Consider the following 19195-nt stretch of genomic DNA (forward strand, 5'->3'; position numbering starts at 1 on the left):
CTGTTAAATGTGTGATACTTTAAAAAAAAAGAAAACCCAAACATATGCAATTCGCAAGTTGAATTTTTTAGTGCTTGCTTCAAACAGGGTAGATAGCTTTGTCTGTCTTACATGTCTAGTTCTTAGATTTGTATAGCCAAATTATTTGAAACTGAGAGGGTTTTTATTTAAAGTGCCCTTTGATGCCATTACATCAATACAAATATTCAGACTGCAGGGCACTTAATAATATTGTTCCTAAACCAAAATTGGGCTTTCATCTTGCCTCTTTAAAAATTATTATAAATGACACTAGTGAAGGTATGTATATTGAGTAGGCATTGATTTCCAAAGGGCTAAAAATGTCATTAACTTTGATAAAAACTAAACTGTATTGGAGAGGAAAAACTTTATCCTTGAATGATGATAAATTAAGTCTCAAAGTTTGTTTAATCAGTTAAAACCCTCTTAATTTCCAGGTAATCCATTTTTTTATCTATTTGGAATGCTTAAAACTATAAGTGTATTTTTCCTGTCAGTATGTATGTTTTACCTTCTTCCCTGTTTTAACTAAACAGCTCTCTTTCCCCTTCCTTAAATCTTTGAAGGAAAGAAGTTATTTTTTATTTGTTTTTTTGTTGTTTTTGTCAGAATAGTTCATGGATGGTAAATTTTGCAATTACAGATGATAGTGAAAAAAAACCCCAGCGACGCAATCGTAGCCGCAGGCGTCGTTTCAGGGGTCAGGCAGAAGATAGACAGCCAGGTAACTTGAGTGGACCTGTTGACAACACCAGGTCATAAGCATGAAAAAATATGTCATGTGTCTGCTTCTAAATATATTATACTTACATGTACACATGTGTGCATATACATTCAAGATGTGCATTGCATAAATTGTTTACTCAACTAATAAGACTACTATTAAGAAAATGCATTCTTCCTTCACACCGTAAATGTTTAGTAACCTGTCTAATTGAACTAATGTGTGTCTCAATTTTTTTACATGGAAATACTGTTGAGAAGACCATTATTTTGTCCACGTGGCAGATTCTTCACACTTGAATTGGGGGCCTGCCATTCCAGAGATTATGTTGTAGATTGTAATTGAGGTTGATTGGCAAAACTGGGCAGCTTTTGCATGTTGCCTGCTTACTCTATCTGCATTCAGCACCTCATTTTTGTGGGAATTGTAGTAATACCCACAGTAAAAAAATAATAATATGAAAAATACTCAAAAGTGTGTTTTCCTAATAAGAAGGGAATGCATGTTATGTTTTTTATTAGTGTGATGCCTTTTCCCTACACCTACTAACTATTCAAATTAATAGTACTTACTTAGTTTTAGAATGTTAATTTTTTAAGCAGCCATAATTTTTAGTAACTTCAAAGAAACTTGTTTGCTGTGTCTATATTTTGAACATAATTCCATTTCCTGTGTACAGATAATCACATGTATATTCACAATGAAGAAATTGTGTGCACCAGAAATAAACCCCTTTTAAACTAATCAATTTTTGCATTCTTTCCAAAGCAAATTCTTTCATGTGTTTTCCCCAAATAAAGAATGTAAATTCCAGTATCTTCAGTATTTTAAGTTTACTGGTTATAGAGACATTTGGGAAAACAAGGGTCTTAGTTACTGTTCTTAAAACATTTAATGTTTCAAAGACAGTTGTAAATTTAAAAGGAATTAAATATTGTCAAAATTAGAAAGTTTCTAAAAAATGTTTTTTTCCCCTTCTTTTCCCTCTCTCTTTAGTGTTAGAAATATATTTTAGATCAAGAGATTGTATTTATTTGGTTTTTTGAAGCTGGCACAGTAATAAATGTAATCTCTGTCATACTTGATAAATAAGAAAATTCAAGCTATCAGTATGGGCTTAACAATAGGATAAATTACAATGTAATTTATTAACTAGATGGACAGTAGTTTACTTCTAAGTCAGTGTACATAAAAGGAATAATATAATGTGTTTGTTAAAGATTTCTGCATGATATTAATTGAAACCTGACTAATTTGTAGTTTTCAGTAACTTGTGTTCCATAATCACATTTATTCCTATTTTACTCTGTTCTTTTGAATTACTGCTTTTCATCTTTAGAACTCCTCACCTTCCCCAGCCTGTCCTACCGACTTCGCACAAAAAAAAAATACCCAACCATAGGATAGGTTGAACAAGCACATAATTTTCTCCTTGCCCCGACTGCAGCCTCTAGCTAAAGAATAGTAGTAACATTCTCTTAAATACACATTTAATTCTCTTTTGCTTAAAATCTCTTGTCCTTAATGTAAATTAAGGAGTGAGTCTTCTTTACCGTATTCAGAATATGACAGTACATTGGTGTCCAAAAGACGGGCTATAAGCACATTTTTTAAAAATCAACTGAGGTGTTTTTTTTATTTTACCTCCCCTGGGGAAGGGATGGGGAGGGGCACTGGTAAGTTTTTACCTTTCTAGCTAAGTGCCTCTTAATTGATATACTATATCGAAGTATGTTATTCTGTACATAGTGGATGAAGGGTTCTAAGAATTGTGACATACACATTTAGCAGTATGTCTGTCTATGCAGCAGGATTTCCAAGTAGATGAGTTCTTCCAGGTGTCACTGAGGGCTGAAATATGGAAACAGATTTAATTTATTAAGGTGCTCCCCAAACTAGAATCATTCCTAGAATGGTTTTGCCACTTCGTAGTGTAGACATAATAATGAAGTGGATTTGATAGTAACCCTCTCCCCAATTTTGGAAACCACTATTAAATGCATTTATAAATCCATTAACAGTTAATTTAAATGACTAAAATCTCTAAGATGAGCACACTGAGTTTCTTATAATTTGGAAGAAAAGCAGTTTTAGACACGAAACATATTTAGTGGTATTTCTAATAAATGATGTGTATTCTGACTTGTTCCTCTAGATGTTAAAAAAAGATTCATTTAATAGTTGTAAAGTTCTTGGATCTTATAAAAGTGTTCGCATGTTAATTCATCATTAAAAATGAAGTGTAAATATATTTAGCTTCATATTATATAAAAATGATTTGATTGAACCTAATGGACCAATTCTCCCCATACCTAGTGACTTCAATTTGAAATTTACTTGAATTTTCATTCTTTACATAATTAACTTGTTCCCATAATTTAAAATACACTGTATTTCATATAATCAGGGATTTTTCTTTACCAGTTTCTAATAAAAAATAATTCTTAGAAAGAAGGTGATTATTTTGATATTTCCTCAAATCAGTGAATTCTAAACTACATGTCCTAGAAGAGGAAGGAGGGAGACATGAAGTGAGGCCAGTCTAGAGTACCTACTTGTAGACCAGTGGTCATTTGTTCTAGGTTGGTTAATATTTTTCCGTATCACTACTGCCATCCACTCACTTCCTTGTAAACACAACACACACATGCACACACTCTGTTTACTCAGTCCCTCAAAAGACTGAATGATTGACAAAGTGGGGAGGGAGTGGTTAGTGAATTCATGGTGGCCCTTTTCACCACCATGATCAATGTCCACATTTTTAGGATGGTATTCTGTCATATTTAGTTTGCTTGTAGTTTTTTATTGTAGATTACTCAGATGGTTTCTAATGTGGAATGTTAAAAAGGAACCATAAAATATCACACTTGGATTTCTTAATTGTGCTGTTTTTAAAAATAAAAACAGAACAATATTTGAGTTAATCTTTTACATCTTTGATGAAATTTTCAAGTTGAAGTATATATCACACTATGATTTACACCGAATTTCCCCATTTTTTTCCCCACTGATAATTGCAAACAATGTCTGGGCTTAGAATGCTGCATTTCCTATTCTTGGTTGTGGATTTCTACCTCAAACTTATCCCACAACCGTAGACTCATTAGAAGCAAATGGCTGGATTCTTCTGAAAGAGGATTTTAGGCTTCCTCGATCTCCAGCTTAATTTTTTTTATTGTCATCACTAAGCCACAGGCACATTTTTCAAACTTTGTTTTTGGTTGGAGGTGGTACCCAGCTTAAGAAAATTTTGAAATTGGGTAACCCACCATTAGTTTACTTTAAAAGTAAAATTACTCTTTATCCATAAATAAACTTTAGAAATATTTTTTCAACACCTGTAATTTTTTTCTCATCTTCAACAGTCACAGTTGCAGATTATATTTCTAGAGCTGAGTCTCAGAGCAGACAAAGAAACCTCCCAAGGGAAACTTTGGCTAAAAACAAGAAAGAAATGGTAAGGAGAATTTAACCTGTAGGTTTTGTTGCCTTTTTTTTTTTTTTTTTTTTTTGGTTTGGTTTAGCTTTATTTTTACTTCTTAACTTTCTGTATGATCACTTGTTTCCCCAACTAGATGAATACTATTTTAGTTAAAGACTACTCTTGAGTTTGTTGTTGACCCCCAGGTAGCTGAAGAAATGCATGCTTGAGCCTGAAATACTTTTCCTAAAATAGCATTTGTAAAATTTAGTCTGCTCAAAGATACTGGGCATAGAAACTGTTGCTTAATTTGGGGACCAATAGGCTATATACTTCTCAGTGATGGATATAGACCTTTAAGTTTCAGTTCTTTTAAATGCTTTAAAGGATTTGATACGTAAATATGAGTTTTAAAAAAAAAGGTGAGTAAAGTAGGTGATTGTTTAACTTACGTATTAACTGTTTATATCTTTTACATGGTGAACTTTCCAGTAGCTAAAATTAGGTAAAAGTTTTCAGTAAACAAGTGCAGATTCTTGCTGTGGTTAAGGCACTGCTAGATATTAGAGACAGTTAAAAGACCCAGAGAAGTGGAGTACATTGGTATTTATTTTGAAATTTGAGAATGTATTTGAATTATTTGATCCATTGTGGTATATGAAACAAATTATTAGCTAATTAATGTTTACGTAGCTATTTTCCTCCTCAGCTATAGATTTCATTTATAAATAAGTTGAAAAAGTTGTCTCCCTTTGGCAGGCAAAAGATGTGATTGAAGAGCATGGTCCTTCAGAAAAGGCAATAAATGGCCCAACTAGTGCTTCTGGCGATGAAATTTCTAAGCTACAGCGTACTCCAGGAGAAGAAAAGATTAATACCTTAAAAGAAGAAAACACTCAAGAAGCAGCAGTCCTGAATGGTGTTTCATAAACTGAAGAAGTTCCTAGTTTACAGTTCTTTTACATTACATTTTACAATAGTGCTTGTACAAGCTTGCCAAAGATAGAATATGGATCGCCAGTCTTTACATCGCACTTTCAGTTCCTCCATTTGGAATTCAGAAAGGGGAGGGATCCTGAAGAAATCATATGTTAAACATACTTTGACACCTACTGTGTTATAAAATATATCATCAGATGTGCCTTGAGAATAGTATATGTAACATTAAAAAAGTTGCTGGCTATAGGAAATGTTATTTTGTTTTCAAAATATGGCAGAGATGGGGGGGAGGTGGGTGGGGTGGGATCCCTAAGGTAATATTCTTTATGAAAGCATTAGCTGCTTTTGTTACATTTTTAATAATATGCAACCACTTCTTCACCTGAGGAAAACTAGAGTGAAATGCAGTCTAAAATATTTTGCACTGAATTGTAATTTCTTCATTAGTTTAGTCTGGAAACTGGTCTGTTTTAATGTGTTTTTAAAATGCTGTATGTAGAAGAAAATCTGCAGACCACTGGAATACATTTGTTAAAACTCTCATCTGCAGGGACACTGGGTGATATTGGCAGTGACTGTTCTACATTGAGGCTTTGTTTGGTTTATTTATTAAAGTGTACAGTATTTAAAAATCAAACATAGCTTTAGTTAAAACACTACGCTGAATTAGTCATGTCCATTCAGACATAACCTGAACTACTGAAAAGATCAATTTCCAGAAGGTTTATTCTGTATAAACTACATGTTAGTCTTCAGTAGAGTATCTTCCATTTCTTACTTTTTTTTTTCTTTTTTCTTTTTTCTTTTTTTTTTTTTTTTGATTTTGGTTGTTTGATGTGCAATATGTTTTTGTATGCAGGTAGTAAATAAACTTTGATCTTCCAGTTGCTGATTTTTAACTTTCTACTTTTTATACCAACTATTGCAAAGTAGTTTGAACTACTTAGAGGCCTAGAATAGTATCCTGATTGCTTTTTGAAAAGCGTTTATACTTGCTCATAAATAGCACTAAACTGTTGGTCAGTTAACCATTGTAATGGATCCTCTGAAATCTTAAGCACTTAAAATTTATTCTGTTAGAATGGCTTAGAGAATTGGTCACACATTTGATGTTAGGAAAGTCTTTGTAACAAAATTCTAATCAGGCAGCTTTTGGAAGGCAGTGGGGTAAAATCTAGAATTTTACTCTTACATTTCTTTAATAAAAATTTTTATAAGGAAATATGAGAATTTTTAAATATGGAATAGGCTACTCATTGGCTTTTTGATTCTCAAGGAAATAATTTTGAAGGTTTTCACACTAATGATTGTACTTTTTGTATATATTTTAGCTAGATGGCTTTATTTTATAGGAAGATATTTTCACATGAAGTTTTCTAAAAAGTAAGAAAAATAATTATGCACCTAATTGTGACATTATATAAAATAACTGTGGCTTTATGAGAGGGTTTGGCTCCATGATATTATATAGACCACTGAGCAAGAGAAAGACAGCATTTTCTGTCATTTGGTATCTTAGTGTTTTTTATGTGCATAATTTGTGTTAATTTATGTGCATAAAAATGTTAAGTGATTTTAATTTATAATGACTGAAGGAAAACTCAGGGTATAGTAAAAAATGTAGTAATTGCCAGGTCAGTGTACATAACCCCAGCCCTCAAATTTATTATTGCTGAGGTTGAGATGTGATGGTATTAAGCGCTTGTGCATAAAACGCTAATAACAATTCTTAAGGTGTGTTGTGAATAGTGCAGTCCTTGCATTTTGAATAACAATATCAAGTAATTTCATATCCTGTTTTTTTTTTTAATTTACCCTCTAATGTATTTTTATCAAAGTTAGAAACAAGTAAAATTGTTGGCCTTTTTATTTAGTTCTCTTCAGTAATAGGTTTACAGATTAATTATAAGGTATGAGAATAATGTTCATTACTCCCCAAATTGGTGAATATGGTATAAAGAAAAAGATTCTTTTCTCTCATGTAGAACAGATTCACTAAAATCCTTTTTGCATAAAGATTGTTTCAATGAGAAAGGAAGAAAGACGAGACAATTCTTAAAAAGTGGGTATAGCACAAGCAGTTCATTAGACTAGAACTAATAACCATATTCTAGGAAATAAGTATTAAGATTTCATTATCTACAAATGACTAAACCCAATGTTCTGTCCTTTAAAGAAATATATGTACTGTAGAATCATGATAGAGTGTTGGGAGTAAATAGCACATGCTCAGATTCAGAAGTGAAAAGCCCGCTCCCCAAAGATAACCATGGTTGGTTCAGGTAGCCTTCCAAACTCATTCTGAGAGGGATGCATCTTTTTGGCTCTTAATACTAGTGATGTTACTATGGGAGAACTTGCCAGTACACATTAAACAAAGACAGTGAAACAAAAATATCTATTCTAAAGGTCTTGTGTAGCTCAAGTATTGTGTTAGCATACATACGTGAAATCCTATATGGATTCTGAACTAAATCATGGAGTAGGAGCTGAGATTGTGTTGGGGCAAAAATGATCTTTTCCTGAAACTTGGAAGGCCTTGGATTCTTGGAGTTGGCATCACTGTTTTTAAGCTTTCAGTGGGCCTAAAACTGGTGAGTCTGTTGACAGATCAGTCACGGTTGGTAAAATTATAGTTTGTGAAGGCAATGTGTAGGCAATCAAAATAACGGAAGCACTAAGCTAGTGAGGAGGCAAAAGTAGCTGGTGTTTTGCTCTTGTATTCTGGATCTCCATTCTACTGTGGCTGGGATCCATCACCTTCATGTCAGCGGTATTTTTGTAGCTGTGAATTGAGTGTTTAACCTGAGAAGGGTCTCTTGCAAAGTTGGCATGTTAACTGTTGCAGTTAGATTGGGAAATAGTACTATTTGTGTCCTCTACAAATAGATTTATACTTTTTTGAAGTAGAAACCAACTAGATTTTCTCATAGGCTATGCCTACAATGAACTTAGTCTACTAAGGACAGATGAATGGAAAACTGGCTATAATGCAGTAAGTCCTGTCAGATGATTGGTGGTTACTGGAAATGAGAGTAAAAGAAAATTACGTTTACACTTGGATTTTTTAGAAGGCTTCAAGGAACTTGGATTTGAACAGGATCTATGGGGTTTGGCAAAATTACTAACGGCCAAAAAAGGATGCTTGTAAAGTCCCAATTTTAACTATCTTCACTATTATGGTTTGACTCCACTATACCTTTTTATAATGATATCTGGTAGTGTATTGGCTATGTGCTTGGATTAGGATGTGTGCTTGAATGCATAGTAGTCACTTAGAATCCATGATTAACCAATGACAATATTTGGGTATTACTTCAACTGTTGCAATAAATCAGTAACTGCAATTTTGTTATAGACCTCTGGCAAGTGATGATAATTCGAAACTTCACTCAACTACTGGTTGAAAATAAGTCAATTATGTTGAACTACAGGGGACTGCTAATAGTTGACCATCTTTGAGCCACAAAAAATAGGTTTCCTATGGTTCAACTTAATACATTTTTAAAGTACATTTTTAAGTATTATCATTTACTCTAGAAACCCAAGTCAGGAGTCTAATCCAGAAAACCCCAAACTACTAGATGAGGAAGTTACATATAAGGAATTAGAAATTTTGTTTTTTAAAAGGGTATTATCAGTGGATCATTCTAGAGTCAGATTCATCTGTTACTATTTCATGTACTAAAGTAAGGGGCATAATCTCCTGGATAAACTATACAGCTTTTTATAAAAAAGACTTCCATTAGTCCATTTGCTTATTTTCTTTGAGAATTTGAAAAGATGTAGGTGTAAGTACAAAATTGGGATTTACTATCTTCTAACTTTTTCTGTATTCCATTTCATCTCAAGGTATGGACTAGCTGAAGGCCTTTCCAGTATTAATGTAACTTGAGTCTATTTGTATACGGGACCCTGGGGTAACCCGTAACCATATTCCCAATACTCTCAATAGTTAGTATGCTGAATTAAAATGTTTTATATATGTATCCATCCCAGATATTTCCAACTATGCTATATGCAATCTAAAGGATATCAAAAGCAAGGACAAAATTATTTTTCACAGAGTTTCTCAGTCTTGATGCCCCACTATTTGTGTTTCAGGGATTGGTATGTATTTAGGGGTGAGGCATTTACAGAGAAATTTTCTGAATGTTTTGTACCCTTTTTACTTTATTGTCAAATGTAACTACTCGTTTTCTAATTTAGAGTTTATTACAAAAAATTTCCCATAGTTTTTCTACATGAATCATTTTATACAGTTCCAGTTTTCAACTTGCTGTTTTCAGGTTGTAAAGAAAAATGTCACTTAAACATTACATTTGAAATTCCATTAATAGAAACTATAAGGTAACAGCAAGTGTTAACATGTACCAGATTATACCTTAACACTACATACGTCTTCCTCATTGGGTCAGGTAACACTAGATAGAAGCAACTCTTCCTATATCTTGTTGCTAAGGCAACAGTTGGTTCTAAAGCAGATAAGACAGCACTCTGAACAACACAAAGCAGATCTTAGGTCAGTTAAGTTTCCTAGTAACGCAAGGTTACCTTCAATCCAGGCAGGATTCTTTATATAACCAAAAAAACTCGCATTCTAGTGTTTTTTACTTTACCTCAGATTTACAGGTGGTTTTTTGCTATCATTTTTGTTTTTGGAAGCTTTTGAGCCAGTTTCTAAATTTTCATTGGAATTAACGTGCTTGGTGGGGGATCATTTATGCTCAGTAAAATGTGACCTCCCTGCACACTTCGGAATTGCAACAAAACAAATTCTAGGTTTCCAGCTTTCAATTATTATTGAAACAGAACTCAGTATTTCTAGCCTAAAGTGTTGAAATTTAAGATTTGACTCCAAATGAAGCATTCTGCCTGAGTTAATTTCTTAAAAAATTATTTCTGATGCAAGATTTTAAGGTAGGGCATACATGTTCAGTATGCTGCCTATAGTATACTGAATGATGGTATCCCATCATTTTTTCCTGAAAATTCTAAGGGTGGGGAAAGATTTAACTTCGAGGACCCACTTATTGCTCAAACCCGCACTTTAACCAAACAAGCAAAGCAGTTTTTATAAGCAGTGAGGATTCTCAATGTCAACCCAGAGGTTGGGTTTCATCAAGCCAGCAAAGCAGTTTTTATAAAGCAGTGTATGACTCATCTAATAATGTCAACCCTGAGGCCCAGTGAAGGCAAAGGGGCTAGGTAGGGAAATTAAACCTCCAGTATGCCAGATCTGATACTAAGGCTATGGATGGGAATCCCCCTCACCCCACCCCCACAATGAAGACTAATATAGAGAACCAAATTATAAATAAATATAATAAACTGGAGAAGATACCGAGGGCTTAGTTTCACTAGCCTCAGAAATAACTTGCTCTGGCTTTGTTTCCCTATCCATAAACAGTTTTCAAGTTGGCCATTACTTTTCTTCTTAACACATGAAGCAGAGCCCCTAATACATACTGTATCTCCCCATGTATAAGACGCACCTTAATTTTGGGGCCCGAAATTTGGAGAGAAAAAAAACTACGTAAAGTTACTGAATTCAAGTTTTATTCATCATCAAAATTCATACATCACTTGCGGGAAATACAAGTAAAAAAATCTACAACCACTGTATAAGACAGTTTTATTTAGACCCCATTTTTCCAGAAAAGGTGCGTCATACATGGGGAAATACCGTATATGGCTTGCTCCAAGTTGCCTGGCTGTTGCAGAAGTTGGACTGGAAACCAGCATCTCTCATTTCCTAATGTGTTCAACAATACCTTTCTCCCCTTTTCGAAGTATCTGTAAGCACCCACTGACAAAAAGGCCCCAAGCTAGATATGTAATGACAAGTACCAGACAGCAGTACCACCTAGGAAAACATCTAGGTTACCAGATTTGTGAAAGGGACCACAGTGCAGAAGAGGTGAATAGCACAGAATTTGGGGTTGAGAAAGATCAGCCTTCTCACCTAGAATGTTGCTTAGGGCAAGTTACTTAACCTCAGTCAACTTCAGTTTCCTTGTAAAATGTACTGAATAGTAACTATTGAGATACAGTAGGTCCTCGATTAACATTTTGTTCAGCATTATTACATGCTGATGAGATGCCTCAGGAACTCAGCTCTTGTTTATATCAGTAGCGTATGGTATAACTGGTTTCGTTATATGTCATTTCACTTAAAGTTGAAAACCATCTATGAAGACATTAAGTGAGGACTTACTGTACAGGGAAAATGCTTAACAATGCTGGCACACTAAGTAGTTAATGTTAACATTACACCAGGTATTTTGTAAGGAAATAACATTAAAAAGATACTCTACAGATCATAACTTGTATCAGTTACCCACTATGATCTAAAGCCCTCAATGTAGATGACCTTTTTCCCCAAGAAAAATGGTAGGTTTGCCTAATAGCCGTCAATGAAATATGGATTCTCCTACTTGAAAAAGGTAAGCCTAGAAGAAACAACATTGCTAATGAAAGAAAAATGTGCTATTGTGCTCCTTAATATTACAGTGGTTTTCATTGTCTTCAAATGTCTTAAAACAGGTACGCTATTTACATTAAACACTCAAAATATACCCACTACATGAAGTTTTCCTTTTTACAGTTAATGCTTGATTGCCTGTCAGCATATTATCAACTTTATATTTGTCTTTGAAATCCAGTTTTGCTTTTTAAGTTTTAATACTATTTTTTTTAATTAAAGCTCGTGTTTATATTATCCAAAGGACTGAAATAAAAGGTCAGCAAGCCAAAATACAGTTGGTCCTCATTATTAGATTCCTTATGTGCAAATTGACCACCTCACTGAAATTTATTTGTAACCCCAAAATCAACACTTGAGGTAGGTGCTTTCTTGGTCATTTGTGGACATGCAGAGAGATGAAAAATTTGAATCACCTGATGCCCACAAAGTGATGCTCTGCTCTGTTTTCATACTGTAAATGTAAACAGGTATCCTTTTCATGATCCATTTAGTGCCAAGTTTTTCAATTTTTGTCCGTTTTACTGGTGATTTCCCTGTTTAAGATGGCTCCCAACCTTAGTGAAGTGTTGCCTAATGTTCCCAAACTCGAGAAGGCTGTGATGTGCGGGCATGCGTTAGTGATGTTGGCTGAGCTCAATGTTGAGGAATCAACACTATATATCAAATAAAGGGTCTTTAAACAGAAACACATAAAACAAGATTATATACTGATTGGCTAACAAAAGTGTTGCGACCAGAGACCTCATGGAAAGCTGTATTTCCCTTAGGAACAATGGTTCAGTCTTTGCTAATTGACTGTTCTCAGTGACTTTATAAACCACTACTTCGAATAACAAAAATCAACTGTACCCTCCTACACCGTTTCACCTGGAAATAACTAAAGATTGATCCTACACAAAAGTCATGGCTACCTTAAGCCTCATCATATTCTAAAACTTAACAAATGGGCTTGACCAGATTTTAAACAAGGAAACAGGATGGAAAATCAAAAGCAAATATACCCCAACATTGAAATGCCCCTAAACACACTTTAATACTATGATTACCACCATTATTTTGACCTGGAAGGTCTTTTGTGTTCTCCATTAATCATTAAGAATTTTAGGATGATTTAATAAAGTTTAGATGGTAGGTAGTATAAATAATCATCTTAAAGCTAAAACAGTAAGTACTCCTGCAGGAGATCACAGACTATTTACCGTGGGTGTTTTATACAAGTCCTTTGGTTTAAGATCCTTACATATTTTATGGTAGACCAATAGCCATTGTCCCCCTAAGTGTCACTAAAATATATCAATGTATAAATTCTCATAGTTCAAGCTAAATTTTTTGATAACTGAGGGCATTTCAGTTAATATTGTGTTTAAGCTAGGTCATAACAAATGCAAAACTTATGATTATGTAAAAAGTAATTTATAAATGGTCAGTTTAAGGGGCTAGCTTGACTAAAACCAAGACCTGTACTTTCAGATCTTTTTTATCAGTTTTTAAATGTATGAAAACTGAATTTTTTCAGTGATATATCCTAGATCAATTTCTTGTGGCAAAGTTGTGGCCAAATTCACTTTTAAGTTCATTGTTCCAAGCAGCTGGGCCAGTTCTCTGTACCTTGACAGTCTTTCCTCCCAATGAGATGAGTCCATACTATAACAACCTGTGCTAATTAATTCAATCGTAATATTCATCACATGGTAATGACCAGTTTATCAGTTTCCCACCCCACAGACTGTCTTGTTTGCTTTGCTTTGAAGTAGGTACTAAATTATTTGCTAAATGAGTAATGAACAGTATTTCTATTCAAATAGTAAGTATTCATAATTAAGGGGTATTAATCTCCAAATACTCTATAATCTGATTTAAAATTCTAAATTTAAACAAGAAACTTGTACCAAAGCTTTTAGTTTGTGCTTAATCATTTTAAAAATTTGTCGCTTTGAGGCATTTTATTATAAAAAGCTTGTACTCATACATAAACTAATAAGAACTTAAAATTCATCATACATTTACTTCATTTTTTAGCTTGACCTTCTAGTAAATCTTTAGCTTCATTGATTTTGGCTGCTATATAAGGAGATCCTCCTATAGGAAGAAAGAAAAAAGGAATAGTTATAATATGGATTCTCAATTTCTGCTTGGTGAAAAGCTATTGTCTTGTTTCAAAGATCTCTGCTAACCTGGGGAGAAATTACCAGAAATGGTATTCCAGTTTTTAAAATTAATTATGATACTGCAACTGACTAACCAAATATATGGTCATATATTTGACCAATAGGAAATGAGGTAATTCAAATGATGGAGATTTCCACAAAAATAGCACTTTTTTAAAAAGCTTAAACTGATGACAGGAATAGGATTTTTAAAAATCCAGACTTATGTAACTCTGAAATAGTGTATGTTACCTATTTGTGATAATTACAAGTCATAAATGAATATTAATTTATTGTACCGTGTTACTTGGAAATCATGATATTGTCAGAGGCTTCTGAGCTTTGTTGGAAAGACCCCACTTTGCTTTAGATCCTTTTTCTGCCCTTCGTAGTTTTTCTCTTCCTGTTATTAATTGTCCCTTCACAATGTCTTCTACAGCTGCTTTCCTAACCAATCTTGGAGCAGTGATTCTCAAAGTGGTCCTCAGACCAGCAAGCATCAGCATCAGTAAGATGAGCAGAAATGCAAATTGAAGGGCTCCATCCTACACTTGAATCAGAAGCCCTCCAGTTAATAGAAGCTAAATTTCATAAAAGATGCTATTGCAGTCAGGTAGTAAACGATCACAACCCTGTTTAAACTCAAAAACCTCTTTCTTAATGAAAGGCCTCTTAATAAAAGTAAAAGGATTTGAGCACTGAAACATGGATTTTATAGTCTATTATTTTGGTATTTCATGGAATTATTTCCTTTTAATATACTAAGACTGCTTAGAAATGTATCAGAAACTAATAAACACATCCTATAGGTTTCTAACTAGGTAACCTCTAGTTCAAAGATCTAAATGGATAGGAAAAAAAATTATATTTTTAGTTTTATTAATCAGTTAAACATTTCCTATAAGAATGTAGACCAAACTTCAATCCCCCCAAAGAGTAGGATTAGCAGTATTTGACTAGAAGTCAAATTTTATCATAAGTGCAGATCTTAAAACATTGTTATTGCTTATCACTACTTCCAAATTATAGTAGTTATTAGATACCTGCTCATTATTCTATAAATAAATTTTTCACTCAATTCTTTTAAGACACCAAAAGCAACAAATGGATCCAGTTTGGAAGACAGTGTTCACATTTCAGCATTTAGGCGTTTTCCTTATAGCCAAAAATTAGATATAAAATTATTCAATTAATAACAATTACATAGTCACTCAACATGTATAACAAGAGTTTACTACTTACCCTTGTCTGGGTGATTTAAAAGCATAATTCGTCGATGAGCATCTCTTATTTTTCCTTTATTGGCAGTAGGGCTAATTTTAAAAGGAAAAGGTATTGTTTACTCCAGACTACTTCTGTATCACATAAAAATTGAACATAAAGGCCAGTTAAAGATGTGAAATTGGAGTAAGTCAACACAACAGGAAAAGCTGTTTAGGAACTTCTTCCCTAACATACAAGAAAGATGAATACTCTGAATCAGAACTAAACAGCTCCTTACAAAAATGAAGAATTTTCAAACAATTTAATTGAACTTGATAATATTCATTACAATAGTCCTTTTATTTAAAAGGAAAATATGTTTTAAGTATTTGGAAGTGAAGGCAGCATTTCCCCACCAAAAATGTTAGTTATACAGAACAACATTGAGTACTATGATTATCTGTTACAAGTCTATCTTTCAATGAATTAAAGTGTGCTTATGTGCCAATGTGCCTTCTCACTAGACTTTTGTAGCGAGTGTTTCAATGTTAAAAATATATGTAATACAGATAGGTCCTTCCTAATGAAAGGTCTTTCTTACATTTGCTAATAGCTCGAGTTGTAGAAAATATTAAAAATATTAGAAATTATTTTACCTCACACCTAGTATTAATGCTGCTTCTCGTTTTGTCATTTTGGGTTCAAACCCACCTCTGTAATAGCCACCACTGAAGGCCTGAAAGAGGAAAAGCATTAATAAGAAAATATTAGAATAAGCTGAGAGTTGCTAAAAGTCTGTAAGTGTTCACAGAACTAGCAGAAAAACAGTCATTTCACATAACTTTTAAGTGTAATTTACATGGCATTTTAACTTGATAAGCGCAAGAAATATTTCAATCATTAAACAGGTCAATTTTTTTCCCCTAAAAACCTAAACTGTCTTGAAAATACAAGACAAAAGAACAGTGCCTAACGCTAGTTTTTCTGGGAGTGAAAGGAAGATCATTTGAAGTCAGCTATGTTCTACATAAAAATTTGATCTCCCAGTATAGATTATATGTTGTACATCTCAAAAGATTTAGAGATCATTTGAGACAAGCGGTTCGTGGGGATTTAAGGCAACTATTAAACAAGACTATTATATATGGACAAAATCAGGCTATTAGGTCTTCTGACCTTGTCATGTCAGAAATCATACTGGTAAAGCCTACCATCAACCTGTGTTGTCACATTAAATCACAATAAAATAACTCAGCAAGCTGTCACAGCCATATTCATTCTGAACTGTGAACACAGAAGGTATGAGCATCACAACCAGTCATACTCTACAGCCTAATCAACTGCAGTGCTACCTAAGTATCATGTTAGCGAGTGCCAGGGCTCAGAACGGATCACTTCAGATCCTTAGGTCCCTCTGTGCCTGTGAAGCAGAGCAGATTTGGGGGGGGGGGGGGGAATGTTGACAGATAATGCTTAATAGTATGTGAACAATAAAGTGATATTAACTTTCCCAATTCTAGAATTGTTAACATCTCTACCCCAATTCTATCGCACATAACATGTGACTTGCAGGTAGCACTACTACAAAGTTCAGAACATCTAACTCCTTGTGGAAAGCAAGGGAAGGGGCCTAAAGCAATCACTTGGAACTTCATGGATGTTTGGAAATTTACCCTCTTCAAGTGTAGAACTCTAAGCTTCATATATAAGCAGCAAAGAATTAGCAAAAATGTTTAGTAAGTCTTACGGATTTGGGTAGGCTTTGAAACACTTGTTTTACTTGAGGCTCTACATGCTTCATGGCTTGCAAAACATAACGGCCTAAAAACGAAAGCAAGAGAATAATTAAAAAGTTCCCAACCTCCCCTAGTGCCACCCCTCAAGCGCAAACAAACCTGCAAATCCTGCAGCAGCGATGGTCAATCCAACTGCTACCACTGTACTGGCCTGGTAAGGGGAAGCACAGTCAATATTTACTTCTCTAATTCCCAACCTTCCCTATCACACCCCTTCCCCCATCCCAACTCATTACAAGTTTTACTTCAACGGCAGAAACAACTTTCAGGGAGAAAACATTCCGCCCAATGATCCTTTAAAACGACTGCAATTTTAATATCCAATGCATTGTAAAGGTTTCACTATGGAAGAAAAGGATGATTTCCGTCCCTTTGAAAAACACCTCTCTCTAGCCTCACAGCAAATCAAGTTACACTCAAGTCCAATCAACGTGAGGGAAATAAAGTTTCTGCTGGAGAAGAACTGTTTCCAGAGAGTTTCTGTAAAATCCTGATAACGCATTCAACGTTAGACGTCGCCTTAACTAGGAAAGCCTCCCGCTTACAGAACGCGAGAGAAGCACAAGTATGTTTCAAGAATCGAGAAGAGAGGTGTCAGCAAGAGCCACAGGGGTGGACAGAGCCAAGTGCAGAAAGTACCGAGCGGAAGTGTTAGAGGGAAAGTAGTTAAAATCGAATGCGTTTCCATCGCTCTCCGAGCGCCGCAGCCGGCGGACCAGGGGCTGGAACCCCTGCAGAAAAGCCGTGTAAGAATCCAAAGGCCCGACAGGGGTGGCCCCGCAGCTCTGTGTCCCGGAGAGTGTGACCCTCCGAGGCCCCGCGGCCTCAGCCCAGAGTCACGCTGGGGACACAGCCGAGGCCGCGAGCTGAGGTTGAGAGGCCTGGACCCGAGGCTGTCCGGGCCGCAAGGCCGCACTCACCATGGCTGCGGCTCGGCTCCTCTGCCTCCACCGAGAGCGCGGGTCATCCCAGCCAATAAGGCCGCGGCCACCAACTCCACGCCTTTACCACAGAGCACCGCGGACACCGCCGGCGGGGACTAGACGCCGGCGCCCCAAGAAACACGGCAGCGGCGGCCGCACTCTAGGCCGGAAAACTGTCGTAAAAGGGGACCGCCGAGGGGAAGGGAAAGGTCGCTCCGGCAGTGGGCAGATGGAGAGCGCGACTTCGGATTGGCTGATGGATGGGAGGGTCGCCACAGGGCTCCGCGGAGGGGCTGCTCTGGGTTTCGCCGCTTGATCCTGAGACTAGGGTATTTGGGAGTTGTTTCAGTGAAGGATGTTGGTGTGCAACAGCGTGAGGAAATGCTGTGCAGCCTTACTCACAACCTCCGTTTGCCATTTATTTTGTTTATAATTGTCAAGGGCAATGATATCCGTGAATATGCCGGAACACTTCCACCATGAAGCCTAACAAATATGTAGCCACCCAGTATAGCAAACGTGAAGCTGTTTCAGAAAACCAGACGAATAAACCACATTGTGTTTCAGGGGTTTGTCAGTAACATTCTTTTACTTGAAAGAATTTTTTTTTATTTTTTTTTTTTTTTTAGATTTTTATTGGGAAATTGGAGAGAGGGACCAGCCAAGTTGTTGTTCTTCAGTCTTCATTGTGGAGGGTGCCAGTCGCCATCTGGCTTCCCATCGGCAGCTCGTGGCCTCTAAGCTCAAGGTGCTGTGTTCAGTCTTAGTTGCGGGTGGGTGTTGCCACCATGGAACAGGCAATCTTGTTACACCAGCTGAGCCAGCCTGCCACCTGTTGGCAGCTCACTGACAGCTCGGCTCAGGAGTAGCATCACTGGTCCATGTGGGAATCGAACCGGCGGCCCTGCTGCTCAGAGCTCGCGCTCTTAAGCCAACTCTTAACCAGCTGAGCCACTTGGCTGGCCCCTGAAAGAATTTTATTTAAATATGTGACTGGACAGGACCTTCTGTGAATGTTTGGCGGTTTGTTTTATTGAATGGAATTACCACTTTGTTGTGGGCCAACCGAGTAGTCACCCCCCTTGCTTCTCATTTTCCCACTGAAAAACTTAAGTTTTCTTTCCTTCTTAGTGCTTAGTTCCTTAGCTCCTGGCTTTGATTACTCTTCTAATCAGCTTGTGAATCCTAGGCTAAAGATTGCTCCTAGCCTGAATCATAAAAGTCTCCTATCCCCCTGCTTCTTGATTGTCTGTAAATCAGTCTCTTAATCCTAAACAATAGATTATTCATAGAAATCTCCAACCCTTGCTTCAGTTAACTACTTAAAAGCCTGTGACTTAGTATCCCCCAGGCCAGTATGATCCTTCCCAAGCCCATTCTGGGCCCAGACAACTGACGCCACCTGAGTGATTGGATGACTGGCCACAGGCTTCATGAGAGCTAACAGATTTATTAATTAAAATTTATTTTTCCTCATTCAGGGGCCTTGGAGATACAGAGGGTACCTCAGCAAGATTGCCAGTCACAACCA

General features: G+C 35.9%; 2 protein-coding genes across 4 annotated transcripts in view; one reads left to right on the top strand and one right to left on the bottom strand.

The window, feature by feature from the left end:
• Positions 1-9342, top strand: part of FXR1 (FMR1 autosomal homolog 1) — a 66121-nt gene extending 56779 nt beyond the window's left edge. Inside the window, exons 16-17 of the mRNA XM_019633994.1 lie at positions 4114-4205; positions 4929-9342. Coding sequence (XP_019489539.1) covers positions 4114-4205; positions 4929-5099 — 263 coding nt within the window. The 3' untranslated portion in view covers positions 5100-9342. The remainder of the gene's footprint in view (positions 1-4113; positions 4206-4928) is intronic.
• Positions 1714-17855, bottom strand: DNAJC19 (DnaJ heat shock protein family (Hsp40) member C19). 3 transcript variants are annotated; one of them, XM_019633996.1, is made up of 7 exons: positions 17662-17855; positions 16841-16892; positions 16693-16766; positions 15602-15681; positions 14985-15055; positions 13597-13674; positions 1714-2596 (listed from the first exon to the last, which is right to left on the bottom strand). In XM_019633996.1, the coding sequence occupies exons 1-6, from the start codon at positions 17662-17664 to the stop codon at positions 13604-13606; spliced, it is 351 nt and encodes a 116-aa protein (XP_019489541.1). In that variant the 5' UTR covers positions 17665-17855; the 3' UTR covers positions 1714-2596; positions 13597-13603. The 3 variants fall into 3 exon arrangements, with proteins under 3 accessions (XP_019489541.1, XP_019489540.1, XP_019489542.1); XM_019633995.1 differs by lacking the exon at positions 1714-2596 and having other exon boundaries at positions 12286-13674; XM_019633997.1 differs by lacking the exons at positions 1714-2596; positions 16841-16892 and having other exon boundaries at positions 12286-13674; positions 17662-17854.
• Between the last annotated feature and the right edge of the window lie 1340 nt (positions 17856-19195).

Source organism: Hipposideros armiger, unplaced genomic scaffold (genome assembly GCF_001890085.2).
Source record: "Hipposideros armiger isolate ML-2016 unplaced genomic scaffold, ASM189008v1 scaffold_1470, whole genome shotgun sequence".
In the NCBI taxonomy this organism is placed as follows: domain Eukaryota; kingdom Metazoa; phylum Chordata; class Mammalia; order Chiroptera; family Hipposideridae; genus Hipposideros; species Hipposideros armiger.